The sequence below is a fragment of the Myxine glutinosa genome, chromosome 6 (assembly GCF_964187855.1).
Source record: "Myxine glutinosa chromosome 6, kmMyxGlut1.1, whole genome shotgun sequence".
Classification (NCBI taxonomy): domain Eukaryota; kingdom Metazoa; phylum Chordata; class Myxini; order Myxiniformes; family Myxinidae; genus Myxine; species Myxine glutinosa.
The window spans coordinates 96,212,439-96,227,038 of record NC_136266.1 but is presented as its reverse complement, the minus strand read 5'-3'; the positions used below and the strand labels follow the sequence as shown (position 1 = coordinate 96,227,038).

The following is a 14,600-nucleotide window of genomic DNA, read 5'->3' as shown; positions in this document are numbered from 1 at the left end:
CAAGATCCTCTCTAACGATGTTCTAATCATTTGCACCTGAGCTGGTGCACCTGATTCTAATTTTAGGTATTTGAAGTAGTGATAAATGTAGGGGTGTACTTACTTTTTCCACATGTGAAATTTGCATTTATGTTTATTTAAATTATACAATGGACTACAAAATGTAAATGTTTCATGATATTTGTTATATTATATCACCTTTATCTATCAATATTGTTGAAATGAAGATCAAATAGCTGTATGTTGAAATATGTTGAAAAAGTCAAAACTTTACATGGGGTGTACTTACTTTTTCACGTGAGTATGTATGTATGTATGTATGTATGTATGTATGTATGTATGTATGTATGTATGTATGTATGTATGTATGTACGTATGTATGCATGTTTATATTTATGTTTGTATGTGTGTATGTGTGTATGTATGTATGTACGTATTTTTGTTTGTATGTATGTTTCTTCCATAGTCTTTGCACTAAAATATGTTAATACAATTATATACAGCCTGTGAGCACGTGGTACCTGCTGGTTGGTGTGCTGGTGGGGTGTGGGAGGGAGGTGAGTGTAAATGGTGAAATGTTTGCGGTTTAGCTAACACCAGGAAGCAATGCAATTAAAGAAAACGTTAGCATTGTGGGTTCGAGCGAGAGTGCATTTAGCCCGGTTACATGAACGAGTACTGATTATCGACAGCACGCAGTCGCCCAGATGTTCCACCTTCCCTTTCTCTGTCCATTTCCGCCTCATGATAATCTTCACCGACCGAGCTTGTGCTGGCCAATGGGCTATCTCTGTCCTGCCGGCTTTGGCCCGGTGGTTGCTCTGAAACGGAACGAGTCGACCCTATGCTTCTGGCAATCGTATCCTGTTGCAATGGCACACTCGGTACCGTTAAACCGACAGGTAGCACGTCGGGCTCAGGGTCAGGCTCAGACTGTAAGTCAGACTGCACTTGCACCTGCGAGGCAGGTTGTGTCAGATTTTGAGAAAGTGGACATCCATCGGCCGTGGTCTCTCCCGGTGAGCTCCCGAGGCTGTAATGGGATAGGTCAAGCCCATCTTCTGGGGCCGGGAGCTGAGAGGGCGTGGACAAACTTTCTGGGTTGGCATCAGCTCCTAACAAGGGCAAAGAAAGAAACAGCAACACAGTGAAAAAACAGCATTTTTCTCATTTACTATCGGAAGCCAAATGAAATGTTTGATGACTACATCCAAATCTCTTAACAACTACTCCAGGATATGAGCGGCTAACGTTTTCAGGATGTATTTTAATTTCCAAAAGCTTCACAGTTATCCCCAAGCCAAAAGGTTATTTGCCAAGTGGTGGTGCAGAAGTGTTTCATATATTTGTTTATTTAAAATAAATATATGAATATATATATAAATTTACAATCAGTTTACATTCCACTAATAATGACAGCTAAACCAGGAATATCACAAGATGTATGTATGTATGTATGTTTCACAGGAACACAGGAGTTCAAAGGAATATCACAAGACCACTAGGATACTTTGTCATCACCATTTCAAGTAACGATGCAAAATTAGTCAGATGGAGAATCGGCAACGAACATGAGCCAAAGGTGCAAATTACCATGGGATCCGGGCAACAGGGGAGCAAGTACGTAGTTGGTGAGGGTGACGTCTGCGGTGCCTCCAGATTCGAGTGGGATGGGGTGAAGCCGGAAGTGCTCCAGCATTTCCAATATGGTTTGAAACCACAGGTGCTGGACCCTACACTGGCCCTCTTCTGCTAAGGAAAGGCGCAGGTGCTGTGGATGAGACAACACAACCGCTTCATTCAGAATCAACGCTGACCTCTCCCCTCCCCTCAACCGAGGTCAATTGTGGTCAATTTCCCGACTCGTACAAGGCTATAATGCGAGAGTCCGTCGTTTATCAAACGGGTCAATAATGAACGCGAGTTCAATAATTGTTTAAAATAAATAAAGAAATACAACCAAAGCTTTTGAGTGCATAGAAAATGACAATCTCAATTAAACTTAGCACAGACACCTCACCTTGGCACGTCCTTGGAAGTTGAAAGTCAGGACGTACTCCCCACGACGTGTCTCACTCTGTCGTACCAAGAAAACTCCGTGACCGCTTGGCCCCCTGGCCAGTACCAGCTGAGCCGCACGTAGTCGAGACAGTGTTCCGTGGAACCAGGGGAAAGTTGTGAGTGGATGAGGTCCGTCCTGCAGAAATTCTACGCACATGATTGGGAATGTACAGAGGAGCATGATGGTTATAAATTTTGAGAATTTGAATTTGAGAATCAGTTCAAATGTCACAGCTAGCAGAAAGGTGCACCATTTGTGAAAGAGAAAGATACATTAAAATCTTTGACCAGCATGAGTTCCAGATGATAACCCCAATTATGTCACTACAATCTACAGGTGGGCATGTGGTGACTGAGTGGGGGAGGAATGGGTGAATAAAAATGACAATTTTGCATGCAAGCTTGATGGACATCAAAGCTTTAATAACGGAGGGAAGGCCAAAGGAGCGTTGTGGGTATGTGCAAACTGACCTGAAGGCAGCTATTATTAGCACAACGTTGGAATTGAAATAATAAAATCCACTGATCGACCCAATTTTCAAAGGTACAAAAGATTAAAAAGAAATACACTGTGAGGTGAAGGTCTGTCACATATGAACACAAGTACCATACAAATGTCTGCCACAAAGTGGTGTAACTGAGGTGCTTCCTGATTTGTTAACAAGTGTAACATGACAAAATGTCTGTGGAATCTTCCTCTTCAAAGAATGCAGTCAATAGTTTGCAAACAATTAAATCGAATAACGTTGTTGTGAGTGAACTTCTGAATACCTCCGTCACGAAGTAGTGACGTGGGCATTGAGGAAGTTAGGAGTGGAGGAATGGTTGATCAGAGTAGTGATGGCAATGTACGAGAGAGCGCGCAAAGCTGTACAGACGAAGGATGGGAACAGTGGTGAGTTTGAGGTGAAGGTGGGAGTGCATCAGGGGTCGGTACTAACAACAACAACACAACAACATGCATTTTAAAGGCCATTTTCCCGACTAGAGCGGGGGTTAGCCTTGCGGTCCCCATGACAATCTTCTCCATTTTGCCCTATTTTCTGCATCTCTCCTTGTTAACCACCTTGCCCGCATTTCTTCTTCCACCATCTTTAGCCAAGTCTTTCTCAGTCTTCCCCATCCTCTACTTCCTTCTACATTCATTTCCATCACTCTTCTCAACCAGCCACTTTCATCCTTCCTCAACACATGACCAAACCATCTCAACCTGTTCCTCTTCACAGCATCAATCACAGGCTCTATTCCCATCATCTTTCGCAATTCATCATTTGTCTTACTCTCTCTCAACGATACTCCACACATCCGTCGAACCATTCGCATTTCCACCCTTTCCAACCTACGTTGCTGCTCTACGTTCATTACCCATGTCTCACTCCCATAAATCATAACACTTCTCACACATGCAGCATACACCTTTCCCTTCAGCTTCAACGACACTCCTCTCATCATCAGCACGCCACTCAGTTCCCGAAACTTCTTCCATGCACATCTCACTCTAGCAACCGTTTCCGAGTCTGATCCACCTTCTCCATTCAGCATGTCTCCGAGGTAGCAAAATGTTTTCACACCTTCCAGCTTCACGCCGTCTCCAAGATCCAACTCAACATTTCCTCCATCTGCAGCTCCCTCTGTGCACACCTTACATTTGAATGTAGCTGCCACACTGGTCCATCCATACTCTCTCCAATCAACACCAGATCATCTGCATAGAACAACTCCCACGGTAAACCCTCCTTTACGTTCTGAGCCAGCACCTCCATCACAGCTACAAATAGTAGTGGACTTAGTATCGACCCCTGATGCACTCCCACCTTCACCTCAAACTCACCACTGTTCCCATCCTTCGTCTTTACAGCTGTGCGCGCTCTTTTGTACATTGCCATCACGAGTGATCAACCATTCCTCCACTCCTAACTTCCTCAATGCCCATGTCAATACTTTGCGTGGAACCCTATCGAATGCTTTCTACAGATGAACAAACCCAAGAAACAACTTCTTCCTCTTCTCCATGTACTTCTCCTGCAACTGCCTCACAATGAAAAGCGCGTCTGTCGTTCCTCTTCCTGGCATAAATCCAAACTGCATTTCGTCGATCTTCACTTTCTTCCTTATCCTCCTCTCCAACACCCTTTCCAATACCTTCATTCCATGCTCCAATAACTTTATCGCTCGGTACGAGCCACACTCCAGAGGGTCACCTTTCCCCTTGTATAGAGGGACGAGGGTACTCAGTTCCCAATCCACTGGAATGCGACCTTCTTTCACCACCAGATTACAGATCTCTGCCATTCTCTTCACACCCCAACTTCCTGCTACCTTCAACATATCTCCCACAACTCCCGTCGGCCCTCCCACTTTTCCACTCTTCATTGCTTTTATCGCTTCGTCGATAGGGTTGGCGGCAGGAAGGGCATCCGGCCGTAAAACATTGCTTCAAAAAGGGGACCAAAAAAACAACAACAACCACGGTTCCCGAAAAAGGCCAACCCCCGCTTTGCGGGGAAAAATGGCCTCTAAAGGTGGTTATTTTTTTTTAAATATTCAACAGCATTTCCATATATCTTTTCCATCTTCCTTTAATTCCATCTGGGTCGACAACAATTTGTCCCACTTCATCCCTCAAGCAACCCACCCCCATCACATCACACCTCTCTTTCGCTATCTGCTTTGCAATCCTGAATACTGCTTTCTGACCCTCTTCCGAATCCAAGCGTTCTGCGAACATTTTCCTACATGCCTCCTGTGCCTTTGCTACCTCTTTCTTTGCAGCCTTCCTGGCTGCCTTATAACTTTCATGCTCTGCTGTTTCTGCTCCCGTACCCTTCGCCTTCTGCCACTCCTTGAACTTCTTCCTCTTCTCGTCAATCCTCTTTCCAACTTCATCCTTTCGGGGTCGGTACTAAGTCCACTATTATTTGTAGCTGTGATGGAGGTGCTGGCTCAGAACGTAAAGGAGGGTTTACCGTGGGAGTTGTTCTATGCAGATGATCTGGTGTTGATTGGGGAGAGTATGGATGGACTGAAGGAGAAGATGAACAAATGGAAGGAATGTATGCAGGCAAAAGGTCTGAAGGTGAATATCGGAAAAACGAAGGTGATAGCAAGTGGTAAAGCATGTGGTGAGGTGGAAGGAACTGGGAAGTGGTCTCGTGCTATGTGCAGGAAGGGTGTAGGAGTGAACTCCATTCAATGTACAATGTGCGCTGAGTGGGTTCATCAAAAATGTAGTGGTCTGAGAGTGTCATTAACCAGTGTGGCAGCTACATTCAAGTGTAAGGTGTGCACAGAGGGTGCTGCAGATGGAGGAAATGTTGAGTTGGATCTTGGAGACGGCGTGAAGCTGGAAGGTGTGAAAACATTTTGCTACCTCGGAGACATGCTGAATGGAGAAGGTGGATCAGACTTGGCGACGGTTGCTCGAGTGAGATGTGCATGGAAGAAGTTTCGGGAACTGAGTGGCGTGCTGACGAGGAGGGGAGTGTCGTTGAAGCTGAAGGGAAAGGTGTATGCTGCATGTGTGAGAAGTGTTATGATTTATGGGAGCGAGACATGGGTAATGAACGTAGAGCAGCAACGAAGGCTGGAAAGGGTGGAAATGCGAATGGTTCGGTGGATGTGTGGAGTATCGTTGAGAGAGAGGAAGACAAATGATGAATTGGAAAAGATGATGGGAATAGAGCCTGTGATGGATGCTGTGAAGAGGAACAGGTTGAGATGGTTTGGTCATGTGTTGAGGAAGGATGAAAGTGACTGGTTGAGAAGAGTGATGGAAATGAATGTAGAAGGAAGTAGAGGATGGGGAAGACCGAGAAAGACTTGGCTAAAGGTGGTGGAAGAAGAAATGCGGACCAGGGGGTTAAACAAGGGGAGATGCAGAAAATAGGGCAAAATGGAGAAGATTGTCATGGGGCCCGCAAGGCTAACCCCCGCTCTAGCAGGGAAAATGGCCTTAAAATGCATGTTGTTGTTTGTTGTTGTGTGAGTGGATGACATTGAGACTTAATCCACATCTTTGATAATCAGGAAAAATAAACAAATTGCGTCGGTTACAAAACAAACCAAGTATGCTTCCCGTGCATGGAATGGCAGTGAAACATCGAAAGGGAATTTTCAAGTTCCCTTTCCCAATGTTTCACCCTCACTTCCCATTCTAACCAGCCCAACAGCCAACCGGCCATAGTTCATGACAGGCAAACACTCATTTCTCAGCACGTCGCCAGGCACAGGGTGAGTGAAAAAGTACGAAATAAATTATTAATTAATGTACAAAATAAAATACCACCTGCTGGAACACTAAAAGTTAACCTGCATAGCTCAATAATTAAATATTTACAGCCATAACAAAATAATCATGATATAAGTAATACATAATGTAATTTAAATTATCAAAATAAACAAAATTCACCACTTTCTGAACAATCCTGTGAAACGTTTCAAAACGACACAAAACACACGCCTGCTCACACATTGTTGTGGCCCGCTACCTATCTGTAGCCTACAAAGTCAAGAGGTATGAGCCTTTTTAAGCTTTCCCATTTTGCACATGCTTCGTTCCCACACCAAATTGGTTCAAATGTGGATGAACAAAAATGAACTTTGAACCCAAAACAAATCTTCAAATTGCACTTCCAATACTTGCTCACAACCAGCAGATATCCTGAAAATGGTGAGTTCGAGTCCATGTGAGGATCACTCTATTTGCCACAGTAGTATCTGCTCCATGAGCACGAGATATTTGATTTTAGCATGGAGCTGGATTCTGCTTCATTTGAAAAAGATAAAGGGAGGATCAGATGCCAAACCCAGACTCGATCTCTTGGAGATATGTTAAACAGGGTCATCATAGACTGGCCACACGTTGTGAGCATTATATTTTGTAAAAAATAATAATAATAATATGCAAATAATTTTCCAACAAATGCTGAAAGTTGATGCTTATTGAAAATGCCCTTGCTCTAACCATTAGTCACCGGTTAAAGTATTTTAGACTTTTAACATTGTGTTGTCATAAAAATGTACCACCAGTTGTTGCATCCACAGGCAACTGAAATGGTCTTGTTCTGCTGGAAAGGTTATCTCCAAGGCTTGTAAGAGGTGGAAGGAGCTCGGAGGATCCAAATGAATCAGGTAGCGGAGGAAGATTTGCCAAACTCTCAGGATCACCTAAACACAATGGAAGTCTTTAATGGTAGAGAAGAACAGAACCTGTAGTGTAGTCGAGATTAAAACAGGGACACATTCAAAACTCGAAAGCATCTCAAAATGCAAAGGCCGTCTGAGACTGATTTGTACTCAAACTAACCTTTACGAAAACAGCAGCTAAAAAAAACGAAAAAAAAACAAGGTAGTAAATTTTATTAATTATCATTCTTCATACTAACACTAAAACACAAACAAACAAACACTAACACTTCATACTAAAACTGGTGTTGGGCTAGCGGCTAGGGTGCCAGCTTAGGATCCAAGAATCCTGGGTTCGAATCCCGGTCGATTGCTGAATTAACGCCAGGGGGGTTGACTCAGCCTGTCATCCTTCCGAGGTCGGCTAATTGAGTACCAGTTCACTGGTAATTCCCTGCTTGTAAAAAGGCGACAAAAACGGTTGGCGTCAGGAAGGGCATCTGGCCGTAAAACATTGCCTCAAAAAGGGGACCAAAAAACAACAACAACCACGGTCCCCGAAAAAGGCCAACCCCCGCTTTGCGGGGAAAAATGGCCTCTGAAGGTGTTTTTTTTTTTTTTTTAATACTAACAGAGTACCTACCCAATGTGCAATCTTGTTTCAAGCGTGCAACATGTTCCTCAAACACATCCCTTTATTTGGGTGGTGCATACGCACAGACTGCTGCCTCAATTGCTCCCGAAAATAATAAATAACTCAGGTTACGTTCAAGAAACAAAAACATGCGTACTGCTTGTATGCATATGTAATACATCGTGGTTATACAACTCAGATAATTCCAATTGTACTGTCCCATAGGCCGACACCGAAGGCCTTAACCTAATGTCTGAAGCCTCTGGCCGATGATGTTACGGATTCGTCACTTCCGTTGTGGTGGTTTTCATCCACTGTAAACATTTTCGATTGCATGTACTATTATTGTTGTCAAAAAGTTTATTGTTTACGAACTGTTTTCAAAAGGTGAAAAAGTTAGTTTTAAATGAAACCGGAACCGGACGACAAAGAAGAGGAGGAGAAAAAGAAGCCGGGGCGAGTGAGTTCGACAAGAAAGCCGAGCTGCTCCGATTTCTGAAGCGAACGTTGTCGAACGGGAGTCACTAGCGAACTTTCGGGTTTCCCGGGAAAGGGATTCCTGCGACAGAGTTGTCATCGCTGTGACCGATCAACCTGCGTATCAGGTTTTCGGCGGTGGATTCCGAGGAGAGTTATCGTCGGGCCGTCACGTCTCGAGAACGGGCCGTCGGCCATTTTGACTCGCGCGCTTTGCGCGTCGTGCAAGGTTTCTTTGCTTCGTCAGCTGTTTTCACCGCTTTCAGACGTATCTGGTGTGGGTGTGTGCAAGGCGGATTCTGAAGGAAAATCTTCGTGTCGCCGACTGTGAGCAGTGAAACGTCCATACCCGAGGGTGTGATTTCCCAGTCGCCTGGAGGGCGCCTTTGGATTTCCCGGTCGCCTTGAGGGCGCCTTTGTGCAGCTTTGGCTGTGTGACTGTACTTGCCAACCCAACGGGATTCTGGTCTCGATTGGACATCGTTCTGACGATCGCTGGAGCGAATCAACTTTGGGTTTGAGGTCGGGAAAGAGACATTGGGAATGTTCTTGTTTCACTCACTTGGAGCACAGTGAGTTATATATTACGAAACTGATGGTACCATCATAGGATATATATTGATTGTACTTTTGATTACTATTATTGTTCTGCTGTTATTCTTGTGTGATCTTAATACAATATTTGTTTGTGAGAGTAACAATTGGTGCGGCTTCACCATTGATCTTTGACATACAGAATAACACATTTTTCTGCCGTGACTCCTCTCGGGGCTCGGGGGTACACCGTGACCAGGGGGTCGGGAAGGAGCACGTAACAGATGAGTACTGTCGCCTTCCCAAGACCCATGATGCCTATCGGCTCCAACCTTTCGACATTTGATGATCCTTTTAACAGTCGCTTAAGTTGTTTATAAACCGAACAGAAAACTTATCGGGAAGACATGGCGATTGTGAATATGACACTTCTGAAGCTGTCTTAGGCTTAACAAAGTGGTGGACATGTGATTTCTTTGAGGTTACAGTTAATTGAATGTGGCGTCGGGTCAGCTGTCCAACAAATGGGTATAGAGGGACATACATACAGTCGTGGCCGAAAATATTGGCACCCTTGCACTTTTTTCAAAGAACTCACAATTTTCTTGAAAAATAAGTTGAAATTGACAAAAGTATTTGGTCTCCACAATTCTTTTTTTCACTGTTAATATTATAGAACCTTTGTTTTTGATTCAGAACTTAATATATCCTTTAAAATCAGAAAATAAAAAGAAATGCCATTGACAAAATTATTGACACCCTAGACTTAATATTTGGTAGCACAGCCTTTGGACAAACTAACTGCAATCAAGCACTTCCTATTGCCATGAATGAGCTTCCTACACCTCTCTACTGGCAGATTGGCCCACTCTTCTTGTGTAAACTACTCCAGTTCTCCCAGATTTGAAGGGTGCCTTCTCCCAACTGCTGTTTTCAGATCTCCCCACTGGTGTTCAATGGGATTTAGATCTGGACTCATTGCTGGCCACTTCAGAACAGTCCAGCGTTTTGTCTTGAACCATCCCTAGGTGCTTTTTGAAGTGTGTTTGGGGTCACTGTCCTGCTGTAAGACCCATGACCTTCGACGGAGGCCCAGCTTTCTGACACTGGGTTGAACATTGCACTCCAAAATGCCTTGGTGATCTCCTGATTTCATGATGCCATGCACACATTCAAGGCACTCAGTGCCAGAGGCAGCACAGCAACCCCAAAAGATCACTGAACCTCCTCCATGTTTAACTGTAGGGAAGGTGTTCTTTTCTTTGAAGGCTTCATTTTGTTTTCTGTAAACATAGAGATGATGTACTTTACCAAAAGGCTCCAATTTGGTCTCATCTGTCCACAGGACATTCTCCCAGAAGGATTTTGGCTTGTTCAGGTGTGTTTTGGCAAACTCCAGTCAGGCTTTCTTATGTCTCTCTCTCAGCAGTGGGGTCCTTCTGGGCCTCCTACCATAGAACCCCCTTTCATTGAGTTGGTGACGGATGGTGCGAGCTGAAACTGTCGTACCTTGTGTCTGAAGGACAGCTTGAATCTGTTTGGCAGTTGATAGAGGTGCTTTCTCTACCATTCGAACAATCCTTCGCTGCAATCTTCGATCAATTTTTCTCTTGTTGCCACATCCAGGGAGGTTGGCTACAGTGCCATGGGCCTTAAACTTCCTGATAACATTGCGTATGGTGAACACAGGAACATCAAGATCTCTGGAGATGGACGTGTAGCCTTGAGATTGTCAATGCTTGGCTACAATGTTGTGTCTGACCTCCTCAGACAATTCTCTGGTTTTCTTTCTTTTCTCCACGCTCATTACGGTACACACAGTGACACAAAACAGCCGAATGACTCCTTTTCTCCATTCAAACTGGTTGAATGAGTGATTTTTATATCGCAGGCACCTGCAACTCACCACAGGTGAGTTCAATTCCAAAGTAAAGGAGAATCACATAATTGAAATCTAATTATTTCTAACAACTTCTAAAAGGTGCCAATAATATTGTCCGGGCCATTTTAGGATTTCTGTGCTAAGAGCTAAGATTTCTGTGCGAAGGAATAAGCTAAGATTTAGTAATTTTTCTGATTTTTTTGTTTTGTTCCACTGCAAACCAATGAAATACATATGTGGACACCAAAAGAATTTTTAATTTTAGCAATTTTCTGGAAGAAATGGTGCATTCTTTGAAAAAAGTGCAAGGGTGCCAATATTTTTGGCCACGATTGTACATACTGTTGCGGATTTGAGAATCCTGTGTAATTGTTGTAAATATCACCCTCTGTAAAATGCAATGATTCCTTGTAAATACGTCTGTAGTGTAAAGGTCAAAGGTCGTCCTCTTAGCTAGTCCATATACATGCACGTAGGCCACCATATACCCTTCTAAATAGTTATTTCCTTATTATGTGTATTAGTTTAAGGCTGTGTTTCCCATTAGTTGACTCTGCATTGCACCGAATTGAAATAAGATAGATCCCCTTTCAATTCCCTCAAAGCCTCTATTGCCAACTGCATCGCCGCCATTGCCATGTGTTCTAACTCGGGGAAGAAGGGCGTGGCCCACCCATCGTCATCAGGAGGAGGAGTCAGCCAGCCCCGATCAACCAACCCAATAATGAGTGGATTTGGAGAGGGCGGAGGGAGAACGATCAAGAGGTTCGCAAAGATTCGAGGGTGTGGCCTATAAAACCCGTTGCATAAGCCCCCACTGCGAGATGCGTCAAAGAGGAGAGTTGAGTGAGCAGCAGCAAATGAGTGAGCATTCCACCGGAGTCCACCGCAGCTTTGAACCAACCGGAGCTGAACCAACCGGAGCTGAACCAACCGCAGTTTTGACCACCGCAGCTTTGAGCGTCGACAGCGGCTACAAAGCGACGCCGCCGTGCGAACACGCCTAAGGAGGGGCGGCGGCTGCTCACTCCCGGCCCGACCATTCTCCTGCTCCAGCTGAACCTTCCACCCCTTCCAGCCATTCGTTCCTGCCTTCATTCCCCATTCGTGTAAGTCTGATTGTCATCTGTTTTGTGTGTCTTGTCCTGGGGTATAAGTAAGTTTGTATCGGTAAGCTAGTGTTGCAGTGTCGTCTTCTTCTGTAAATTCTTTTCGTTTCTTTCCTCCTCCTTGGTTTCTTTTGACTTGTACATAATTAGTAGTAATAAATTATATTTGTTCTTCCTTACCTTCTGGTTTCCTCACATCCGATCGTCTTAGTGATTTCCCCATTGGATACCTGTGGCACGATTTGGCCAACGTTTAGAATCGGGTCTAGTTTCTGTTCATGGTTCGAGCCGCGGGCTGCCATCCGCTCGGCAATTAACATCTTGTCCACGGTCTCGAACGAGGTTGCTCACCTGCCTCCCTGGAGGGAGCTGGGCAGCTTCAGGAATCACGTCGGTCAGTCACCAACAAGGGGATTAATCCCCCATTCTTAAGGGGAAAAGGGGCCGACGTTGAGATCCGCAACAATACAAACACTTGCTCCATTATATATAGATTCTCATAAAAGGATTTGTTGAAAATTTGATGATTAAAAGCTCAAACTGAAAAAAAGGTAAGGCCTAGAGAGACAAACACACACTGAAACTCAAATTGTAAATAAAGAAGCACAGAAGTAATTACAAAACCCGGCCATCTCGCACTGCACGGAAGCAGGAGAGCTTACAAGGCTTATTTCTACTTACTGTGACCTTTCCCTTTGACATTTTGACCCAGTTATTAGTCTTCTTCAACTTGTCATAAAAAGGGTTTGTTGAAAAGTTTGACATGTGCTCAAATGGTAAAAAAAAAAGTTATGCCCTTGGTGGACAGACGCATGCACGCAATTGCGAAGCCCCATCTTCTTTTGATGCAGACTGGCTGGTATCTTCATTAGGGATGTGGATTTTGGATTCATTAAAAATAGCAACTTGCCTGCTCCAACTGCGTCTAAGCAATCACTGAACATACCCAGTCCTGGAGTGCCTGCAGACATCATGAAGTCTTGGTTGGACATTCCATCATCTCGCCAGCTTCTATCCCGATCTTCGTACACACTAAAAAGGGACGGTGAGATGGAGCAAAATGAAATGAACAAAAGCTTCCTTAACATCTGCCTCTCACTTGTTGTCCTGTACAGTCAAATTTTTATTGGCTAATTCTCTCACCCAATTAATGTCTTAATCTCACCCAATCTCACCTAATTCTCTAGGCTAACCCCCGCTCTAGCAAGGAAAATGGCCTTTAAAATGCATGTTGTTGTTGTTGTCTCACCCAAGTCTGGTGGCGTCCAAAAGTTTCTCCAACCAAGTCAATCCTTGTGCTGGATCAGCAGCTTCCATTATGTACTCAATGGAGTCTGTTACCTAGATGGTAGGGAGAGAGAGAGAGAGAGGTAGAGAGAGAGAGGTAGAGAGAGAGAGGTAGAGAGAGAGAGGTAGAGAGAAAGTGGTAGAGAGAGAGTGGTAGAGAGAGAGTGGTAGAGAGAGAGGGGTAGAGAGAGAGAGGTAGAGAGAGAGAGGTAGAGAGAGAGAGGTAGAGAGAGAGAGAGGTAGAGAGAGGGTGGTAGTGAGAGAGAGGTAGAGAGAGAGAGGTAGAGAGAGAGAGGTAGAGAGAGAGAGAGGTAGAGAGAGAGAGGTAGAGAGAGAGTGGTAGAGAGAGAGAGGTAGAGAGAGAGAGGTAGAGAGAGAGAGGTAGAGAGAGAGAGGTAGAGAGAGAGAGAGGTAGAGAGAGAGAGAGGTAGAGAGAGAGAGGTAGAGAGAGTGTGGTAGAGAGAGAGTGGTAGAGAGAGAGTGGTAGAGAGAGAGAGGTAGAGAGAGAGTGGTAGAGAGAGAGAGGTAGAGAGAGAGTGGTAGAGAGAGAGAGGTAGAGAGAGAGTGGTAGAGAGAGAGTGGTAGAGAGAGAGTGGTAGTGAGAGAGTGGTAGAGAGAGAGAGTGGTAGAGAGAGAGAGTGGTAGAGAGAGAGAGTGGTAGAGAGAGAGAGAGTGGTAGAGAGAGAGTGGTAGAGAGAGAGAGTGGTAGAGAGAGAGTGGTAGAGAGAGAGAGAGTGGTAGAGAGAGAGTGGTAGAGAGAGAGTGGTAGAGAGAGAGTGGTAGAGAGAGAGTGGTAGCGAGAGAGTGATAGCGATAGAGTGGTAGCGAGAGAGTGGTAGCGAGAGAGTGGTAGAGAGAGAGTGGTAGAGAGAGAGTGGTAGAGAGAGAGTGGTAGAGAGAGAGAGGTAGAGAGAGAGTGGTAGAGAGAGAGTGGTAGAGAGAGAGAGTGGTAGAGAGAGAGTGGTAGAGAGAGAGTGGTAGAGAGAGAGAGTGGTAGAGAGAGAGAGTGGTAGAGAGAGAGAGAGTGGTAGAGAGAGAGTGGTAGAGAGAGAGTGGTAGAGAGAGTGGTAGAGAGAGTGGTAGAGAGAGAGAGTGGTAGAGAGAGAGTGGTAGAGAGAGAGTGGTAGAGAGAGAGTGGTAGAGAGAGAGTGGTAGAGAGAGAGTGGTAGAGAGAGAGAGTGATAGTGAGAGAGAGTGGTAGTGAGAGTGGTAGTGAGAGAGTGGTAGTGAGAGAGTGGTAGTGAGAGTGAGAGTGAGAGTGAGAGTGAGAGTGAGAGAGAGAGAGAGAGAGAGAGAGAGAGCACACAAGGGGGAGTTAGGGGAGGGGGAGTGCTGTTTGTGCTATTTTCTGGAGGGCAAGTGATGTTTACTCATAAATTGCATGAGAGGGTAGTCATGGTTACTTCCCATTCATTGTTTTGACGGATTCAAGGGGATTTTCGGTGTACAAAGTCTATGCTCATGGAAAAGCAAGGTGGCAGAGAGCAAAATG

At 44.7% G+C, this 14,600-nt stretch overlaps 1 protein-coding gene across 5 annotated transcripts in view; it reads right to left on the bottom strand.

The window, feature by feature from the left end:
- Positions 1 to 401: 401 nt before the first annotated feature.
- The window catches only part of LOC137430060 (SH2B adapter protein 3), a 98,557-nt gene continuing 84,358 nt past the window's right edge, over positions 402 to 14,600 (bottom strand). For 4 of the 5 annotated variants that reach the window (XM_068120572.2, XM_078780166.1, XM_078780167.1 and 1 more), the window contains 6 exons: positions 13,071 to 13,162; positions 12,768 to 12,853; positions 7,084 to 7,227; positions 2,021 to 2,208; positions 1,594 to 1,771; positions 528 to 1,115 (listed from right to left, as the gene is read on the bottom strand). In XM_068120572.2, coding sequence (XP_067976673.2) covers positions 664 to 1,115; positions 1,594 to 1,771; positions 2,021 to 2,208; positions 7,084 to 7,227; positions 12,768 to 12,853; positions 13,071 to 13,162 — 1,140 coding nt within the window. In that variant the 3' untranslated portion in view covers positions 528 to 663. Of the gene's footprint in view, positions 1,116 to 1,593; positions 1,772 to 2,020; positions 2,209 to 7,083; positions 7,228 to 12,767; positions 12,854 to 13,070; positions 13,163 to 14,600 lie in introns of all 5 variants that reach the window. The other variant, XM_068120571.2, reaches the window with a different exon arrangement.